The sequence below is a fragment of the Marmota monax genome, unplaced genomic scaffold (assembly GCF_021218885.2).
Source record: "Marmota monax isolate L192 unplaced genomic scaffold, Marmota_monax_Labrador192_F-V1.1 WCK01_AAM20220418_F8-fsc00016, whole genome shotgun sequence".
In the NCBI taxonomy this organism is placed as follows: domain Eukaryota; kingdom Metazoa; phylum Chordata; class Mammalia; order Rodentia; family Sciuridae; genus Marmota; species Marmota monax.
The window spans coordinates 13,448,978-13,471,503 of record NW_026695209.1 but is presented as its reverse complement, the minus strand read 5'-3'; the positions used below and the strand labels follow the sequence as shown (position 1 = coordinate 13,471,503).

The 22,526-nt window shown below is 30.7% G+C and overlaps 1 protein-coding gene across 2 annotated transcripts in view; it reads right to left on the bottom strand.

The window, feature by feature from the left end:
• Positions 1-22,406, bottom strand: part of Lipi (lipase I) — a 63,416-nt gene extending 41,010 nt beyond the window's left edge. The window contains exons 1-3 of one of the 2 annotated variants that reach the window (XM_058574567.1): positions 22,270-22,406; positions 18,281-18,333; positions 1,896-2,281 (exon numbers count right to left, since the gene is read on the bottom strand). In XM_058574567.1, coding sequence (XP_058430550.1) covers positions 1,896-2,281; positions 18,281-18,326 — 432 coding nt within the window. In that variant the 5' untranslated portion in view covers positions 18,327-18,333; positions 22,270-22,406. Of the gene's footprint in view, positions 1-1,895; positions 2,282-18,280; positions 18,412-22,269 lie in introns of those variants that run through there. The other variant, XM_046430558.2, reaches the window with a different exon arrangement.
• Between the last annotated feature and the right edge of the window lie 120 nt (positions 22,407-22,526).

Genomic DNA, 22,526 nt, shown 5'->3' with positions numbered 1-22,526 from the left:
ACCATGTTCTAAAAATCATTCTTTTTTTTTCTCATGGCTTAATTCATTTCTGGGAGATAGAGAAGATAACTTTTTAAATTTTTGAAACAAGTTTAACTTTTATTTAATTATCATTAAACTTTTATTTAAAGGTAAGTCACTATTTATAGCTTGCTTTCTGTTACAGCAGCTCAAATGAATTAAGACATACCCCAGATCAATCTGACTCCAAAGTTTATGCTAATTTGTCTCTCCATTTTCTCTGTTTAGATTCTATCAAAAATCCTAGAAAAGCTGGTGAAAGTGTAATAATCATTTCTACTTCAGAGATGATAAAATAAGGATTATGGATTTTAAGTGGCTTCCCCTATCACAAGCTGGATAGTGATGGAATCTAATCTGCCAAGGTTAGGGTTTGAAAACCTGTTAGTCAATGGGTAGAGGTGGGAGGATGGAGGTGTTAGAAGCTTACATGAGGGTGTATTTCTTCTACCATATTCATAAGGAAATAATAGAAGACTTGTGGGCAGATCATGTCTAGTCTACATGGTGACATGCCTGAAGGCTTACAGAAAGATGTAAATTGCCACTAAGAGAAAACTAGACAGGCTTTCCCAGCACAAAGCAATAAAGTTCTTCAAATACTTCAGAGAAATGCCCCAAAACTTGAAGGAAATATTTCTCCAAAGTTTAGTGCTACTGAACAATTTATGTTATTTTTTAAAACAGTTACTGAACTTTGAAGTATTGCTAGAAATTTATCTATGCTTCAAATTTTCCCAAGTTTCTCTACCCTTTTCCTCTCACCCTTTCCATACTTTGAGGTTCGTTTTTATTATGTAAAATCTATAACTAGAAAAAAATTGATTGTGCACTTTTATAACCTACTGATAGCAATGAGTAAGGCAATTATCTCCTTTGCCTTTCACAGGGATGGTATGATTTTCTCCAAATTACGAAACATAAAAATAATGAAAGTTGATTGTATTCAATGATTACTAAATGGTATTCATTGGTTAAACACATACATACACACTAACATTTTTTATATATCTATGTATTCTTCTAATATTTCTATAAACATTATTATAAAATTTTATCTTAAATGCAAAAATAAGGAAATGCACATAGAGAGGTTAACGAATTGTGATGGTTAGTGAAGGATTTGGACTATGAACCACTGAGTCTGACTTCTAGCCACTATATGTAGCTGCTTCTTGGATTTGCTATGCTTGTTTAATTTCAGCAAAGACTTGGAAGTTCAGCACAACATGTGCAATTTCAAGCCCAAGAATGTACCACAGACCAAATTAACCCTTCTGTCTTTCAATTACCCATAACCACCACCTCTCAGGACAAACATGAGTCTCCATAAAGGTTGACATGGTTAAGAAAAATCATTCAAACTATAGATGACCCAGAACTGGCCTAAATTTACCTGACCCATCCCCACTTTGAGCAAACCTGAATGGACTTTCCTTTGACATTGATAAAATTAATCTACTTTTCAGACTGTTTTCCCCTGTCTTTTACCAAATTCATATTTGATTAATGTAAACATGTTAAGACATATTTTAGGGAGAATATCTAAAGAATGAAAAGATTATATACTTTATCCCCTCTGCCCATATAGGATCACTACTTTATTCTGAAGTTAATTTAGTTAGAGTCAAAAAGTCTTACAATGTTTTAAATTAATCATAATAAATGTTTATGAGAATTATTTTAAAATAAGGTAAAATCTAGATATACAATTATATCTTGATGCAAAGATAATAAGACTGCACAAATTAGAATTTCAAAGCTATAATTCTAAATGCTTATGGAAAAAAGTATTACTTTCATTATCACAAGTAGTATTACATAGCACATTATATATTGTATAGCAAGATTAATGATAAAATTTCCAGACTTACCAAAAGATATTGAATGTACTCAGTCAAAGTCTCAGCAACTTTTCTGGTGTTTTTAACTGCTCTGTTGTAAATAAAAGTTGTAGCACCATGGTTCCAGTCTACTACAATTACATTAATATCTTCTTTATGCAATAAACTCCTTACAAAATTTGAAAGCCATGATGGGGTGGAGCCCATTGGTCTGTATCCATGAATCAGCCAGACTGTTTTCTTTTGTGTGTTGAAATTAACATTGAGTGAGTTATTGAGCCCTAAAAGTGGCTCAGCACAGTTCAGGTTGTTCCTTGTATACATCATCAGAACTATCTTTAATCTGGGAATAAACAAATCTTTTAAGGAATCCTTTACACTTAGATGAGAGAATTCAATGCATGGTCTTTTATTCTCTGAAATTAAAATTAAAAAAGTCAATCAAGCTGAGAACGTAGATATCATTGGATTCTTGATGCTGTTATAAAGAACAGAATTGAATATGAGGGTTTCGGGATTTCAAAATTTTATTAGCAATCAAATATAATTCACTAATCAACTGCACTGTTCAAAGTAATGCACTGATTAGGCAAAAAATTATAATTTCTAAACTAGAAATAATAAAAAAGTTACAATAGAAAATATAAATAAATACGATTGGTTAAAAATCATGAGTTGTTTATCTGTATAAAATAGGAAATTATAGCAATGTTTGTGACTAAAGTCATGAATATTGCTAATAAAGAAGTGATGAGCCCACCACCAATAAGATAGATAAATTGATTTTGAATTATGAACTTTAACAATAGCTTTATAGAATAGTACTTATATATGAATAATAAGCTTTAGGTAAAAAGACATTTTACTTAACCAGTTCTCTAATGAATATGAATAAAAACAATATAACATTTTCCTATCAAATAAAAATAGAAAAATCTTCCTATACCATTGATAAGGGTAAATACCAAATGACTGATAAACACAAACAGTGAGAACATATAAAATGACACAGTCTTTGAAAAATTTATATTTATGTGTGTATCTCCATATGTGTGCACCACACACTTATTCTTGGCACAAAATTATAAATCACCTTAAATGTCATTATGAAACTATATGTGTTCTCTCTCCCTCTCTCTCTCCCTCTCTCTTTCTCTTTCTTTCTCTCTCCCTTTATAATTCCCAGAAGAAACCAAGGCAGAAAATAAAATAACTAAGAAAGATTAAAAATGCTCATTGCCACATAGTAAAACAACAGCCGCTTTTTATTTTCTCTTTCATAGATTTTCAGAATTGTAACTCTTTTCATAATAACAACATAATCCCAAAAGTTTTTTTCCAAATGAACTTTTAATTAGAATGTGTGCTTATATTCCTTCTTGAACATTAACTCTATAATATTTGGAAGAGAATTTGTCAACATATATGAAATATTCACAAATGTGTTAGTATATTTTATCTCAGCAAATCTACTTCTAAGAATCTATCAGAAAAAAACAAAAAGAAATGAACTAACAAATATTATTTTATTACTGGACATATATATTTTATAATAATCTTAATTGTGAATATATATTTGCAATATTGTCATAATCACTGAGATACAGTAAAAGGAGAAAGACACTGAAGGAGAAGTAAGTTATACATTCAATTCCCAGGCAAAAAAACTAAGGTATCCTTGGAAAAGTTAAAACCTTGATTCTTTATATGTTTTAAGTACTAGAGAATGAGGAAGTAAGAGAAGGAATACATTGAATCATAGTGCCTATGAATGCCTGCTACACTGTTCAAGTTGTGTAAGAAATTCTGTACCTCCACCTTATCTTATCAGCAGAACTTGGACAAGGGCCAAATGCAATCAATGAATCCAAACTGCTGACCCACTCCAACTCTAGGTAGCTGTTACATGGCCCTAGAATGAATAATGGGGAATTATTCAGTAGGATTACTGTGAAAAAAAAAATTAAAGGAAAGAAATTATCATCCAAAACCACCAGCAGAGAAATATATTATTTATTACCAGATGTACAAATAATTGCAGAAATAATTTCTATAGAGATAGCATCCCCATTGGAATGCGAAGAAAAATCTCATTTCAGAAACACAAAGCAGGAAGCCATTAAGAGAAAATTAACTGAGGTTAAAAAAGAAAAAAAAAAAAAACACAGCATCACATGGAGAACAGAATAATGAAATATTCTAGTTTATGAAAGTAAAAAGAAGCAATTGAGAATTAAAATTCACATTATAAATGTTATAACAAACATGGAACTGTCTTATAGTAAGAAATAAAACAAGAAAAATTAAAATTATGAAGGGAAACATACATACAAGAGAAAGAAAGATGATTCAAATCTTAAAATGTTGTTGTTCCATGGGCTGGGGCATTGGGGAGGGGGTGGGTAGAAACTACAAAAATTAAGGGAATTGCATACCAGGAGTTGCAAACTGAGAAGGTTCACTACAGTGCAGAGAAAGTCAGTTAATCAGACTCACCAAGAGGTTTCCTAGAAATTCGTTTGGAGTTCCATGAAAGAGAGAAATATCCTAAAAATAGTAAGGCAGAAAATATAGATTACAAACAGAGGAATGAAGTAATGATGACTTCATGTTTTCCTTTAAATGAATACATCAGACAGACAAAAGTTATAAGTGGAAAGTTTGGGGCCTAAGAAGTCTATGTCTTTCTAGAGGAATCTACTAAGAATAATACAGCACACTTTCTGAATCATCATTGTTACTTAAAAATGTTGGATTTATTGGAGATAAGATGGACAGAATTTCATAGTATAAAAAAAATCGAAAGTGAATGTGCAAATAAGGTGAACACTGATTTAGGTCGAATGTTACAAAATTGGATAAAACAGAAAAGCAATAACAAAAGTTATTTCTGTATATCCAAATTAAACTAATAAGACAGAAGCATATATTAAAAGGAGTATAGAGGAAGTGGGCTTGGTGCAAAAAGTCCTTAATAGAGGAATTTGTAAAATTTCAAAATTTTTAACTGTAGAAATAGAAAAATAGGGTTTTAAAAAATATTGAAAACCCAAATGTCAACTGCTATGCTATGTAAAACATAACACATAAATTTCTAAATATAAAAATATTTAGAATATAAATATTTACTCGTATAACAGTATATATATACAAAAGAAAAGAAAATTTGAAAATTGAAGTAATGAAACTAGAAAGCATAAGACAACAATAAAGTTACACTAAAAAAAATATGGTATGTAAATAGACATGTAACTGTAAAGTTGGCCTATTAAAAAGCATTCAATTTCAGCTTTTGTAAAAATAAATAAATAAATAAGAATAACACATTTAGAATAAGAACACAGGGCTGGGGTCGTGGCTTAGTGGTAAGAATGCTTGCCTAGCATGCATGGTGTAGCATGCATGAGGTGCTAGGTTTGTTCCCCAGCACCACATAAAAAAATTAAATAAACAAAATAAAGATATTGTGTCCATCTACAACTAAAAATATTTTTAAAATAAATAAGAATATAATGGACAGATAAGTATATTCCTCACAAAAGGGGCATAGGCAGCTTTGTTAGAGCACAATGATGGCTCCAATTCATTACCCTTTCCCAAGTCCGGGCCATTTACTGTGTCACTTTGAGGTATTCTCTCATTTAAGTGAGGTGATTTGCCCCAAACCCACAATGAAGAAACAAAAATAGGACTTTCTTTGACAAATAGTACCTTAGGAGACTTGAAGGAAGCAGAGGCTTGAAATGGACTTGTACCAGTCGACTTACACTTCCACACCTCTGTCATCACATGAAAACAACCCTGGTCTGTCCAGCTAGAAGATGAGACAGGTGTGGAAAAGCTTATTTCCTCAGTTGTGCTAGGAACTAGTCAGTCCAGATGATGGCCACTCAACAGTCAGACATGCTGGTGATCACAACCAAAAGCAAGAATAATAATTGTTCCTTAGTATGTTCCACTGAGTCCACAAGTGAGAATAATGGATTCACATCAAGTGCCACTAAGAATGTTAGCTTTTATTTTCTTTTGGCTTTATTTTGCCTGATTATAATATTGTAGGAAAGAGAGTGAAAACAAGAGATACCAAATAATACAAAAGAGTTAACAGTGTATTGTTAGACTTAAAGAGCATTAAATTGATTTAATTCTAGATCTTTGGAGTAGAAAGAAGAATAAAATTCTAGGCATCAAAAATATATCAGAATCTTCATAAAATTAACCTTAACAATTAGGTATAAATTGAAATATTCCCAAACAAGCTGGAAGCTCCTTTACTTACTAGACTTGCCCTATAAGAAATGCTAATGCATCTTTCAAATTGAAATAAAAGTCCACTAGATAGTAATTTGAAGTCATGAAAATATAAAGTTCTCCAGTAAAGACAAAACACATGACAAATACAGAAAACAATACTATCATAATTTTGGTTTATAACTTTACTTTTCTGTAAAAGCATGTCAGTATGAAAATCAACTAAACATAACAAAAGGTAATAATGTAGGAAATGAAGAACAAAAAAAGGATTTAAAAGACAAATGCATAGAAATAACTGTAAGTGCATGTTCAAGGGTAGACAATGTATAAAGACAAAAGTTTTGTCTTCAGTAACATTAAGTAGGATGGAGTGGAACTTTAGAAAGGTAGTATTTTTATGGGATTGAATTTAAGTTAGTATCAGTTTAAGATGGATTGGTATAATTTTAGTATGTTATTTGTGGTCTCCATGGTAACCTCATAGAAACTATCTATAGGATTTATAAGAAAGGGAATGAGACTAAAAGCATGTCAGTATGAAAGCCAACTAAACACAACAAAAGGCACTGATGTAGGAAATGAGGAACAAAAAAAGACTAGAAGACATGTGGAAAACTAATGACAAAAGAGTAGATCACTGCAGATGAATGTAGATGTATTGAAACCCCTAATCTAAAGATGTACATTGGCAGAATGGGAAACAAACAAACAAAACAAAACAAAAAATCTAGCCTCCAACTATGTTCTATCTATAACACACTCATTTTGTCAAAAGATGAAAAAAAATATTCAATTCAAAAGAGAGTAGAAATGCTACACTAATACCAGACAAAATAACTTTATAAATTAAAAATTGTTAAAAGATTAGGGAAAACACTATAAAGATTAAACAATAAAACCTCCAAAGAAAACAGAAATAGAAAACTTTATTAAATTGGATTTAGCACTGATTCCCTGATTTCTCAAAGACTACCAAAAAGATTTTAAAAAGCACAAGCAATGAAAGAAAAAATACATAAGTTTAGTTTTATCAAAATTAAAAGCTTTTGTGCATTAAAGGACAGAATCAACAAAATGAAAAGACAACCCACAGAATGGGGAAATATATTCATAAAAAAACAGATAATTTTCAGATTAATACCACAATGTAACAAATAAAAATCAAACACTCAAATTTAAAAAAATAAATGGGCAGAGGACTAGAATAGACATATCAATAAGGAAAAGTAAATGGTCAATAAACTGATTTTAAAAATACTAAATTTAAGAAAATTAAATTAAAACTATAATTGAATATCACTTCCAACTCTTTAGAACCTCTACTGTTTTTTTAAAACATAAAAAAATACAACTATTGATAAAGATATGGAAAAATGGAATTCTTTTGCACTGATGATGAGAATGCAAAATGGTACCACTGCTGTGGAAACAATATGATGTCTTCTCAAAAAAAAATTTAAGTAGAATTACCACAATGTGTTCCCTGAAAGAAGAAAAACAAATCCAGTAATTCCATTCCTAGGTAAATAACCAAATAATTGAAGGCTGAGGCTTGAAGATAGACTTCAATGCCCATGTTCATGGCAGTACATTATTTAGAATAGCTAAAGAGTGCAAACAACCTACATATCCATCAATAAATTAATGGATTAGCAAAATCTCTAATATACAATGGAATGTTATTCAACCTTAAAAAGGAAGAAAATTTTATACATGTTACAATATGGGAAAACCTTGACTAGATATGATAAAGTGAAAATACAACAGTCAAAAATAGATCAAATATTCTATGGTTCCACTTACATGATCAACCTAGTTTCAATGATCAAAATAGTTGATTTCAGAGAGAAAGTAGAATGGTGGTTTCCAGAGGCTGAACAGAAAGAGGTAAATGGGAGTTAATGTTTCAAAGGAACATTGTTTCAGTTTGGGAAGGAGAAAAAGTTCTGGAGATGGTTAGTGATGGTGGTTACATGACAATATTTTTATACTTAATGCCACAGAATTATACACTTGAAATGGCTAAAATGTAAATTTTTATGTGTTTTACCTCAATTAAGAACAAAAATAAATAGATAAGTAAATGCTTAACAGAATCCAATTCCTGTCATGATGGATATCCATTGCAGATGTTTCTCTAAAAACAGAATACTGGATAAGAATTGGAACAGATAAGTTTAAAATTGGACAACAACAATCACAGGAATGTGTTTCCTGAAAGAAGAGAAACAAATTATTTGAATCCTATAATCTAATATCTTTCTGCTGGGAGGTCCTTTCTTGACTTCAGTGTAGGAAGGGTGAATCCAGTTAGAGCATGGCGATCTTGCTAACATAGGAGAAAGCTGGAGTTTGGCCATTGAAGTTTGAACAGCAGAATGCTAGAGAGGAAGAAGCCATGAAGAAGAAGAGCTTTGAAATCTATAGGGCAGTTTCTTTGTGTCTGTTGCTGTATACAAACCTATGCATGCATAGAATAAAGCACAAGGAGCTACAAGCTGAACAACTCCAGAGGTCATGCAGGGAAAGAAGACACTAATGTCTCAACTAGATAGAGTAGAGGGACATTAATGAAAAGCATGTCCATCCTCTAGAGACCCCAGAAAGTCAGACATTAGTTGCCATGCTGCTAAGCCACATATAAAGTAAAAGAGAACTTAGACACGCCCTTTCTCCCTCTCATGTTTTCAGCTCTACTTGCTTTGATTCAGTCTCATTTAATGGCAGGAAGCAGGATATGTGTATGAATTGAGAGAAAACATTAACAACATCTTGAGTGAAGCCAGGATTTCTCAAATAAGAAACTGTAAGAATGAAACAAAAAACGAACAAGTGATATATTGGACCTTCTCATAATGAAACAGATTTGCTCCTCAAACAACAGTGTCAAGGATACAAACATGCAGACCTGAAATATGTATATCTGACAAGTACTTGGGCTCAAACGATTTGTGTGAGTGTGTATAGAATATACATATAATAATAAGACACGTCAATTTTTTAATAGCAAAAGAACTGAAGACATTTAACAGAAGATTGTAATAATGGCCAAGAATCTCAAGAAATGATGTTCAACGTCCTTAGTCATTCAAGAAATGCAAATCAAAAACAAAATAATACACCATTACTCACCCACTAGAATTTTTAAAAACTGGCAAAAGAAACCTGAAACCATTCTACATTACTGAAGAAAAAGGAAAAAATAATACAATACTTTGGGGGAAAAGGTTGATAGCTTTTTTATAATGCTAAATATGTAATTTAAAATAAAAAAACCACATAAAGCTCACATCTAGGTATTAACCCTTGAGAACTGAAAACATGTCCTCACCACAACATGTACATCTTCATAGTAGCACTTTTTCTTTTCTTTTTCGGTACTGGGGATGGAACTCAGGAATGTTCAACTACTGAGCAACATCCCCAGCCCTTTTTATTTTTAATTTGGAGACAGGACTCAAAATAAGTTGTTGAGGCTAAGTTGCTGAGGCTGGCTTTGAACATGCAATTCACCCATCACAGCCTTCTGAGTTGCTGGGATCACAGGCATGTACTACTCAGTACTATTTTTTCATATAAACTCTAAATTGGAAAGAACCCATATGCTAATCAAGAAGTGCATGAATAAACGAAGTGTGATTATCTATATAAGGCCACCAGCAATATAAAGGAATAAAGTATTTATTCATGAACAACTTTGATGAATCACAAAAAATATATTCTAAGCAAAACTATAGCTATAAAAACTATAGAAAAGAAGATTTCATTTATATGAAATTCTAGAAAAGGATCTTTAATCTAGAATGTCAGAAAATATGTCCAGTTTATAAGGAATCAAAGAAAAGGGAATTAATTGCAAAGAGCTAACTTTTAGGGTAAAATAAATGTTTGAATCTTAATATGTTTTTACTAAGACTTATAAAACTGTACACATATATATTCAAAGTTCATCAAAATATAAATAAAGTATATATTTTATTGCATTTATATTATACCTCAATAACCTTAATTTTATAAAAATGTCATAGTAAGTACCCAATATTTTGCAGCAAATAGAAAAAAAACTTTTAAAATCACTTTAAAAAGTTCAATAACCTTAATATCAAACATGAAAATAAGACAAAGACACACATGCACAAAGCGCATGCATGCACACTCACACAGACACACACACACACACACACACACACACACATATACATGAATTAGAAATCATTCTAAGTCATGCAACCCCTTAAAAGCAAAATGCCTAAATAACATATTGACAAAAATACACAGCAGTAGACAAAATTTAAAAAAAACATTTTAATGGATCAACAATGATGCTTGTTAGTTTATACCCAAAGGACTTAAAATCAGCATACTACAGTGATGCAGCCACATCAATGCTTATAACAGCACAATCACAATAACTAAACTGTGGAACCAACCTAGATGCCCTTCAACAGTTGAATGGTTAAATAAACAGTGATTTATATACACAATGGAATATTACTCAGCATTAAAAGAGAATAAAATCATGGCATTTACAGGTAAATGGATGAAGTTGGAGAATATCATGCTAAGTGAATTACACCCATCCCAAAAAAGCAAAGGCCAAATGTTCTCTCTAATAAGTAGACGCTGATCCTTAATGGGGGTTGGGGGAGGCATGGGAGGAATCCAGGAACTTTAGATAGGGCAAAGGCAAAGAAGGGAAAGGGAGAAGGCATAGGGATAGGAAAGATAGTGAATGAGATAGACATCATTACCCTACATACATGTATGATGACATAAATGGTTTGACTATACATTTTGTACAACCAGAGAAATGAAAAGTTGTGCTCCACTTGTGTACTATGAACTGAAATGCATTCTGCTGTCATGCGTAACTAATTAGAACAAATAAATTTTACAAAATATTTTACATAAGTTAAAACAGATATTATTTATTAAAATGAGAAAATTCTATGAATTTCATGCTAAGAGTCATTATCCTATTAATGAGGAAATAATAGCATATATCTATTAAAATAATAAAAATATAAAAATAAATACTATTATACTATGCATTTTTAATATTTTTAAGTTAGCAATAAGAAATATGATGTAATCAAAAGAATGTAGATATTATTCTTTATTATTGCATATGACATGATGTTCTACCAAAAATATGAAGATGGCAACTGAAAAAGTAATACAGTGAGAAACTTTAGTGTTAATATATAAAAATCAATAACTTGGCTCACAGCAACAGTAGTCAATATAAAATATAATTTTAAAAATATTCAGAACCACAAAAATATTAATTAATATTACTATCTGTATAATTTGTTTTTCAGCTCTCCTGCCTTACATTTTTGGAAACTTCTCCCCATCCTAAATGATTTTTTTAAGCTAATTTGCAAAGGTGTATTCTCTCTCCATCTCAGAGATCTCTGAATATTCAAACAGCCTAGACCTAGGATTGGATCCACAGAAGTGTGTGAAATCTAAGCAGACCCACTTAGGAACCTTTTGAGAGAGGCATTGAAGTAAAAAAGTGTCTCTATTCTTTTGAGAGCTCAAGCTAGAAGGAAATACATCCTGAAGCTATTATTTTCTGAGTACTTGTATTCAGTGGTATTTGATGCAAAACTCTTTAAGTTATGGAAGATAATAAACTCCTGTTTTTGTTTAACCTAGTTTGAACAAGGTTCTATAATTTATAAGTCAACTAGTTCTTTCAAAAAAAGAAGGGGAAGCAGAGTGTAAGGAGAAAGGAGACCAGGAGAAAGAATAAGAGGAAGAAAAGGAGGAAGAAAGGAAAAAAAAAAAACAAAGACAAAAATATATACAATAAACATTTTTTAAAAAATGAAAAAAAAAGCTATGAAGCCAAAGAAACTTTATACAGAAATAGAATGGATTCAAATAAGCACTAAGATATACCACAATCCAGAATGGAAGATTTAATATGAAATAATTTTTATTCAAGTTAATTTACATGTGCAATACAATTCTAAAATTAAGATGTTAACGAGATGTCACAGGAAGGGGAAAATGTATTAAAAAAAGAATGACCTTTTGAAGATAATAAGGGGCATGGTTAAAATTATCCCAATATTATAAATAAAGAGGCCTGTGAAATTGAATCAAGAACTGATAGATGAAACAAAATGAGGACACCAATAAGTATATCATATTAGCCATGAAAACTAGGGCAATTAAAACAGTCAAAGGCAGTAGATTTTTAAATAAACAAAGCTAAGATGATTATTCGAGTCTAGCTATACTAAATCATTCCATGTAAAAGACAAGTTGTGTGAATTAGAAGGATACAATTAATACAGACTGAGAAATTATCTTAAGCATAAAAACAAAGGTGGAAATATAAATACAACCCAACATATTCCATAGCACATAAACTTAAAATGTCTGTATATAGAAACTATAAACTAGCTAAAATATGAAAAATAAATTAGAAAGATATTTTCAATATAAGGTATAAAAAAATATATATGTATTTTAAAAAAGAACCATAAATGAGTAAAGGAAAATGATACCTGCAAGCAAGGGAAAAACAGATATTATCCAAAGTAAAGGACTCACAAAATTATTAAAATATGATCAAAGAAATAAAATTTAACTAAAATATTACCATATTATTTTTACTATCATACCAATTGACCTAATTGGTATTAATACATCAAGGTGTATTATAATTTTAATGGTCAGTATTTAGTAATCAACTAAATTATAGCAATGAGAGACTAATAAAATAAATTATAGTGGATCCTTAATATGAAGGCTATGAGACAAATTAAAAATCATTTATAAAAACTAGAGATAAATTATAAAACTTTTTATATAAAATAAAATTAAAAGCAAGATTACAAAAACATATAAATACATCACATAAACATATTTCTATGTGTAGTACATAGGTAGAGTCCTAATTTCATCTGTAATACTTAGTGTATGTGTATGCACAATACAAATATATACATGTACATGTGCACATACACAACCATATATATTTATTGTAATAGAACCAGGATACAGATCCATAAAGTATAGTTAATGGTGATGCTAATATTACAGCAATTTTTTCTCTTCATTTGTACTTTTGTGTTTTCTATTTCCTGTATTTCTATATTTTCTTAGATTTTTGGATCTAAAATACTCATGTTTTGGTGTTATCGTGAAGAAAAATGGTTTAAATAGACCCCACTGAACTAAAATTGAAAACACCAAAAAGTAATGTTATTAGAAAAAAAGTCAAAGAAATCAAAACAGAAAAATAAATATTAATTTTTGAATAACAAACTGAGGGTCTGAGGACTAGATTTGTAGCATTATTGTGATTAAAAATTGAGAACTTGGAAACAATATAGGATTTTATTGCTAGTTCTTAGGAAGATAATGATTCTAGAAATTGTCTCAAAAGAGAGATACACTGATAAAGAATGCTGAAAATCATTTTAGGTTTCAAATTTTACATAAAGTAGCAGAAAAATGTTAAAAAATGTCAGATACATGGTGAAGTTGGTGAAAATCGTTCTACACTGTTCAACTGTATCTTCACAATACATTCTCATTACAGTTACAATGGCTGTAATAATGAGAACAGAATGATCACAACATTCCAAAGAATGAACAGTGCCCTTGGCATGAACATCTAAAACCCAAGGGCCTCTAGTCCCTCTCGTACTTCCCTTACAGCTCTGAACAAATTCTTATGCCTCTCAACCCTGAGCCCGGGTTTTTTCACTTTTTGAAGTATTTTATTGCCTTACTTTACATAATCAACCATATAATAATTGCATGTTTATAGAGTACAGTGTGAATGAAATTTCAATACATATATACACTGAATAACTGGCACATGCCTGTACAGAGGCTGAAGCAGAAGGATTACAAATTCAAGGTCAGTCTGAACAACTTATTGAGACCTTGTCTCAAAATAAAAAATAAAAAGTCTATTGATCTATGTCAGTCATAGAGTGCCCCTGGTTTCAATGCCTAAACCTTTTAAAAAAAACTGAATCAGATTGGCATATATAGTATCTCAATCGTTAGTACCTCTTTCTGGTGATAAGTCTAGATCCTCTTTTCTAGCTATCTTGAAATATACAATATATTATTAGATAGTCACCCTAACAGGTGATAGAACACCAGTGCTTATTCTTATCCAGTTGTAACTTTGGATGTGTTGACCTACTTTTCCCTGATCTTCCTCTCCCACTTCCCCTCCCAATTCTCTGGTAACCACTATCCAACTCTCAACCTCTACAAGATAACTTTTTAAAGATTTTACGTATGAATAAGATCATTCCATGAGACATTTATCTTTCTGACTTACTCAATATAATTATGTCCTCATCTTTAAATGGAAGGAGTTGAGACAAATGTCCTCTACTACTATAATATTATTTGACTCCAAACACATTTTCCTGGTTGGTAAACTACTAAGACAAATGATTTTATCTTGTGACTTTCAGTGTTGACCAACACTTGCATAAAAAGTTACAAATCCTCACACATGTCCTGAATTTCATCCATTATTCTATGATAATCCCCTTAAACCACAATCTCATCCCACAAAGTGTACCTGAAAATCTCCTTACTTCTCTTTCCCTATTTCTGAAAACAAAATGGATTTGTTATCAACAACAATCATATGGCATATGATTATTTAGCACTCACTCCATGCCATGTCCCGTGTTGTTTTATATTTCCCTATTCTTCACATCCATTCTACATATGAATAAAGTGATGATTAAACAGATTAAATAACCTAAGGTCATAAAATAAGAAGCAACAGAACATTTTCAGGTAAAATCAAAAAGCCATAGCAACATATTTATGGTATAAGCTATTTTGTACACATTTGAGCAACACAAATAAGACCCCATCAGAAGTTCACTAGTTCATTTGCCTATTTGTGTGTATCAAGAATAAAGAGCCTTTGGGGACAGCAGAATCCCAAACCTGAAACAATTGACCCACTGATGCCACCAAGACAGGTGTTTATGTGGTTATAGCAGCAGCTAAAACAAAATTGTATAGGTGAAACTCTAAGATCCCTCAAGGATAGTGGCCAAAAGCAAAAGTAAAGGCAAAAATGTATTTTAAATTTTAGTTCTGAGCCATCAATGCAAATTCAGAAAATAAATATTGATTCAATATGTTATGCAAAAATCAAGATATTCAATCACTTATTTATAAAAATATGTGGCCAATGACTGACAAGGAATCTGACTACACAAGCAAAACAAACTAGGATTTCCCAAGATAGGTTTAAAAAACGGTGTGAAAAATACTGGGCAAGTTTGTTCAGAATGTGGTTTCCTGGGGCAAATTCCAGAGATTCTGATTGGTAGGTAGATTTGCATTTTTAAATGTATAACCTAGGAGATTCAAGTAGTCCATGAAACTGCATGGAGAAGATCTACATTTGGAAATTATCCAACAGAATTAAAAGAAAATGCATTTAAAGGGAAAAGAGTGGATTATTGCTTTATAATCTATCACATCACACATTTACATTATCTCATTTGAGCTTCACAATTCTATGAGGTAGTATTGTAACTATTCTTTTCAATTAAAAATGAGCAAACTGAAGTTCATGGAGGCTGAGTCACTTAGCCCTGATATCTAGCCACCAGGACATGAATTTAAAATTGCACATTTCATGTTCTTTCATATCACCCTTGTATTAAAGTGACTTTAGTACAGTAAATTAGTCATTTGTATGCACTTGATTTTCATAAGTTAACAGTAATAAATTACTGGACACATCAGAAGAGTATTGGTACAATTTAGACAAATATAACAATTTTGTTTGAGACGATGAGCTCAGAATCCCATGGGTCTTGGAAAAGTCACTGCCCTACATACTGGCTATTAAGGTTGCATGACTTGCTATGCTATTCCCTTGCTACTTGAAGTGTGCTTCACATACCCATGTATCACCTAACAGCTTATTAGCAATGCAGAAACTGGGGCTTCCTCTCCAGCCTATGAATAAGAATTTTCATTTTACCAAGTTTGCTAAGTGTACTTTACCATATAATTCAAGTTTCATGATTTTTAGGAAAATGACTCAATTCCCTGTATTTCACTTTCCTCATCTATGAAATGAGAAAGCTGAATTGATCTATCTTTTACATCTTTGCCAGAATATTAGAACATAGGATTTGGAAAACTATATCCTATGAGACAAATACGGTCAGAAATCTAAGAATAGCTTTCATATTGTTAAATGACTGAAAAAATCAAAATGATAATATTTTGTGACAGGTGAAAATTATAACTAATACAAAATTTAGCATCCATACATAAGTTTTGTTAGAATATAGCCACACTCCTTTTTTTTAACATACTGTCTACAGCTGCTTTCATACAATGTTGGCGGAGATGAATAGATGACCTACAAAAACTAAAATATTTACCCTCTGGCCTTTTGCAGAAATATTTGCTAACCTTTACAGCAGAAATAATAGCAACAACAAAAACTGCCATTTTTACATGTAGTATGAGTCAGCAACTATACTACAAATATATATGCATATAATTAGAATATACATAGAGAGACATATAAATACTTATGTATTGTTTGTACAGTTACGTCTCCACTTCCATTATATTCATTTTTTTTAAATACCTGACTAGTTTCACTTATCAGAATGTTTTTCCTTTTTAAAAGACAGATGTAATTAATGATTTCTCATGTCAACAAGAGCAAGGCATGCCATCCTAGAGGTCAATATCTAGGGGTTTAGGAAGAGCAGGTATGATTTGAATAAAACAATTATGTGAAATAATCTACTGACAATTCAACACAATTCCCTTATCAAGTATAGATTCAAGGAAGATGAGAGAAATCTTAAGAATTTGCATGGGTTAAAAATGATTTCAAGACACCAAAATTTTTTATTACCTTATTTTCTTTTTGCTATTGTTAATATATAAAGGTTCTATTATATTTTAATCGTTATCATACATGAATGAAACTGTCAACAGAGACAGAAACATACTGAGTAATATTCTTTGAGTTTTCCTAATTAAAAAACTCAGGCAACTGACTAAAGCTTAGTCAAAACAATCTCAGGAAGTCTGCCCAACAGTTCATAGTGAAACTACAATATAAAAATGATCACAAACTATGACATTAAAATGACACATAAGGTTAGGAGCCCAGAGTTCGAATTTCTCTAACTTTTAAATTAAAGTGCCCAAATTAAGCACTACATAAACAAAACACTCATTAAGAGACTTATGCAACAAAATATAAATATAAATGATGAAATAAATATGATAAACTGTACACTACTATTCTTTAGATTCTGTTTTGAAAATTCAAATGTTTCCAGAAGTAATAATTAGCTTAAATATGCAGTTGAAAATATAAAATTATATATTTGCTAATTTCTATTTCAGATTTTATGGTGTTTTTCAGTATACATGCAAGAATATTTTAGGAAGACATTTAAAACATAAAGAAAATAATCTACTTTCACAAAACTCCTCAGAAAACTCTTCATTTTGAATTTTGAATTTGCTGTTTTCATTATCATAAAGTAGAACAAACTGTTCTACGTTATTAAGAACTACTTTATTGCCATAAAAACTAATAAAGTAGTAAATTACTAAAATTAGTAAAGTTTATTAACGTAAACCAGTAAACCAAGATTGAATAAAGTTTTTCCTTATGATCATATACTGGCTTTGGTTTGTATTATGCTAAACAAGGAAGAAAGTTGTATTTTATGATTAGTTTGCTTTGCAATTGATAATTTACCTGTGTAAAAAGTTTTCTAAAAAGGAGGGCTATTTGAATTAATGAAATTAAAATACAACATTTATTAAGTTATGATTTTCATCACTGAATTAATTTCTCTATTATTCAATTATTTTTTCTCTTTATAAATTTATTCCCTATGTAGTCTTCTTGTAAAAGGTTTTCTAATTATTAATTATCTGGAAGGTAAATAAAATACAGAACATCAATTTCCCAATATTAAACACACAAGTATACATGTACATACAAATCATCATAGTAATCTGGTTTAATATACCTATGATCATAGCATATTTTTTTCATACTATGATGTCATAGCATTCTTTATCCCAGAATACAAACTGTACTAATTATTTTATATGCAGTTTTAAAGACAAATCATTAATAAGTGTCTTACCAGATCTTACCCAGCACATCAAACACAGGAAAATGTATACTCTCATTTGGAATCTGAAAAAGTAAAAGAAGCACTCAGATTCACAAAAAAAAAGAAATTCCGTAATTCATTAAGGTTTCTCTTTGATAGGCTTGTCACAAGCTGGCAGGCTTTACTGTAAAACTGACTTTTGCTCCTCCCTCTTTGTTGAAAAGGTGAGGTAGTTTCTTTTTCCTTTTTGACTTGAGGTCGTGAGAAGGATATTCAAGTCAAAGTCTCTGTAATAAGTCACAAAGCTTCAACTACACAAGTTGAATTTAAGGGAATGAAAAGGCTAATTATATATTTTATTTCTTTTAGCCTCAGGATTTCAGAAGTGGTCTGGAAGAATCTATTGTGGAAAGCCTTGGGGAAAAAAAATGTGTTGCTAGAAAATGCCAGAAATGGAAAGAGTCAGAAAGAGTTGTGGTTTATGTTCAGTTTGATTACAAACTAAGTTGTCTTTATACACCAGAAAACCAATAATGAAATCCATACCCATGAAGCTGTCAAGTGTAAACTATGGGCTTTTCAGGTTTATGTCATTTTGCATCCAAAACACAGAGGCTATTTTAAATTTAAAATTCTAGCTTGTCTCTTAAGGCTAGAAATTGAAAATAAAAAATACTTTTGCTTTTACTATAATTTTAAATTATTACAAGCTTTCTTTTTACATGTTGACTTAAGTCTTATTTTCCTCCCATCTATGAACTTCAGCAAAGAAAATTGAGAGTTTTCTAAGTACATGGGTTATAAGTTCAAAAACTGAATTTATTTTTAGAAAATTCATGTCTCTGTAACTTCCAAAGATTCAGTATGAACAGAAGTGTTTAATGAACATCAGAGATCAGCAGAAACTCATCTGAGTCTGGAACCATGCTTCAGAAGTCCACAAACAAAAATTCATTTTAAAATCATGAAAATTTAACTGCTGATGAAGCATCATCATTTGACATGTTTGATCTCTGAATGTTTATGTGAGGCTTTATGTTGAAAGGTTGCCATTACTATAATTCGTTTACCACCAAATAATGTAGGTCCTTCCACAGCACTGAGCTGTAGTAACTGCACTGGGATATAACAGAGATATAAATAAACCACATCACTTCAGAAAGTGGAGAAAGATAATGTACACATTATCCATGTAAAATATTTTTTAACAAATGTATACTGAATAAATTAAAAGATAAATATTTCCCATTTTATTTATAATTTCCCTTTTCTTCATGCTTTTGAGGTAATACTATAATATGACCCTCACACATTATTTTCATCTTTATCATTCTAAAGAGATCATAAGAACTTGGCATTCCATATAGTACAATACAAAGCAGAGTTTCAAAATACATGTATTAATTATCATATACTTACTGTTAATTGGGAAAGTTGGGTTTATTAAAGCCTATTGGATTAAATAGCAAATTATAAAGAAATGACAAAATAATATATAAAATGTCAATAGTTTAATAGGTCCTTATTTACTTGTGTACTTATTTAGTCCTCCTTGGATATAAAAAATGATCTTAAGACATTGGCTGACATGCATACAGTGTGAACAAGAACACCAAGGTGATGATGACATTGACAATAATGGTGATGATAATGATTAAGAAGAAAGAAAACTGAGTTCTATGCACCAGGCTTGCTTCTGAGGTAATTATTATAGTTGAATAATATTTATAGTGATGGCAAAGTAACTATCAGAATGCACTTTACTACAACCTTTTATTTAACTTAGCAATGTGTCAAAATATTTAGTAATCTTACCCTTTCACTCATCAAGGTATTTTTAACACCAGGGTACTTTTCTACAAAAATCCAAGGTCCTCCAAAGTAATAATAATCCACATGTGCACAAATGTATCCCAACAAGGATGTTCATCAGAGCATGGTATAATAGCCAAAAAATGGAAAAATATAAATGTCTAACCATGTAGGATTAGCCTAACTATGTCCACACTGCAGATTAAAATTTATGAATCAGACAGACCCGTATTTATAGGTGTAGAAAAAACCTTCATTATGCTTTTAAGGAGAAAAGGATAAGCTCAAAAATGATATAGACAGTATGATTTTAAAATTGCATTATATGTATATACATATTGTTCAAAATCCAAATTTTCCCTCCAAAATTATTATCTCTATGTGATATATTTTCTGGTGATTTTTAATTTTATTTCTTTAAATTTAAAAAAAAAAGTTTCTTTATAATAACCACATCTAAAACACATGTAAAAAAAACAAGAACAAAAACTGTTATATTTACTTGGGGGAAAATATGGGCAGGAAAATCATAATAAAGACAAAATTAGAATTTTTAAAAATGAAGTCAATTTAAAAAAAAAGAGTCCTTTAACAGTAAATTTCCAATTTTCCATTTGGACATTCATTTGGTCATTCATTTATGCAACTTTTATTAAGCACCTATGGATTGCCCAGCATAGACTAACCTGCTGGGAATACAAATACAAAATAAGAATATTCATTTATTCAAACAGTATTATTTCAGCAACTATTTATTATTGGCCTATATACATGTCAGAGATTGTTCTAGGTATTATAGTATATTTACTGGATGATAGTTCACAATAAAGGAGGGCTTAAAGAAGTATACTTAGGAAACTGTGATACTTATACAGGTGGGGCCCTCAGCTAATCTAGATTGCAGAGTTCAGGGAATCCTACCTGGACTGAGTTTAAAAAGAATGAGTCATCTGGGTAAAGAAGAAAGAGTAAAGAGCTCCAGTTTTATAAGCATATAAACTAATTTGCATATATATTTTTTCATTTTGACAGGTTCATACAGGTAGAAGTATAAGACATCCTGGTATGAATAAAGAAAAGCTAATTCTTTATAATAAAGTATTCCTCATATTGAAACAAGCAATGCCTTCTATGTGACTAATGGTCCAGTAAATGTTGAGAGTAAAGTGATTTTTTTAGTTATTGCTAGATTTACTATCATGAGTTAGGAGACACAGTATATATACATTTTAAAAAAAGATCTATTGAGTTTAAATTCTAAACAAATAGCTAGCCACAGGGACTGAATTTTATAGTTTATAACATTGAATAAGTACTCCAGAATTATAAGCACTATAAATTATGTACAACCAAAACAGAAGATGTATTAAGAACACCAAACTCATGTGCATCTGTAGACAAAAGAATGGTGTAAATTTCAATATAAAAATATAATATGATCTAATTATACTAATTATTTGCAAATACAAAGATTTATAGCATGCACAGTCAAAAATAACACTAAATTTTTACAAAGAAAGCTGAAGATACAGCTCCAAGACAAGTAGTGTCAGAAGGTAGGTCAAGGAGGAAATATGTTGGTTTGTATAAGATACATAAATACATGTATATCAGGAGATATACACATAACAAGACTTGCAGGTAACCATTCATTTGGTCAGCAGTTCTTTGTTATTTGCTTACACTGTACTAGTTTCCTTAACCTCCTTCTACCCTACTATGCTTATAGTGGTGACAAAGGGAAAAAAGAGAGAGAGAGAGAGAGAGAGAGAAGAAAGGGAAACAATTTATAGACTCATGAATTATCAACTAAGATAATTACTAGAGTTACTGACACTTTATTGCATTTGTATGTATAGAACCTCCGTCTCTCCCATTATGCAGAGTTTTATGTTCACTTTCATTTCATAGGGAACACTCAGAAAATACCTATTAAATGAAGTCATTATATTTAGTCTGATCCATTCCTTAAGGAACATAACATGAATTCCAAACAGAAGTTATTTTTTCAAACTCATAAAGCTAAGTAATGTCAGAATAAAAGCAGAAAAGCAGATTTCCTAAAATGTATCTTTTTTTTTTTTTTTTTTTTTTTTGGAAAAGATGATTTTTCTGGTCCATCAGACAAGCAAAAACTTGCCTCCTCAATTCAAAATGAATTCCCAAACTAAAAGGAATGGTGTCCTCATTACTTTTATGATATTTACAGGATGGTTTCAGGATCCTACGTAGACATTTTCCAAGGATTCCTTGATATGACTGTTTTCTCAAGTTCAACTGCTTTCGGAGCCCACCAAAAACTTGGGTTGCCATTTTCAAAGACTTCTCTTAGGAGCACTTCCTGGGTAAATAAAATTTTAATTTCAGTATTCTATTGTAACAAGATCCATACATGCATTCATTCTTTCAATATCATTTTCTATAACAATTTAATTTTTAAAAATCTTAATGACTCATCCTTTGA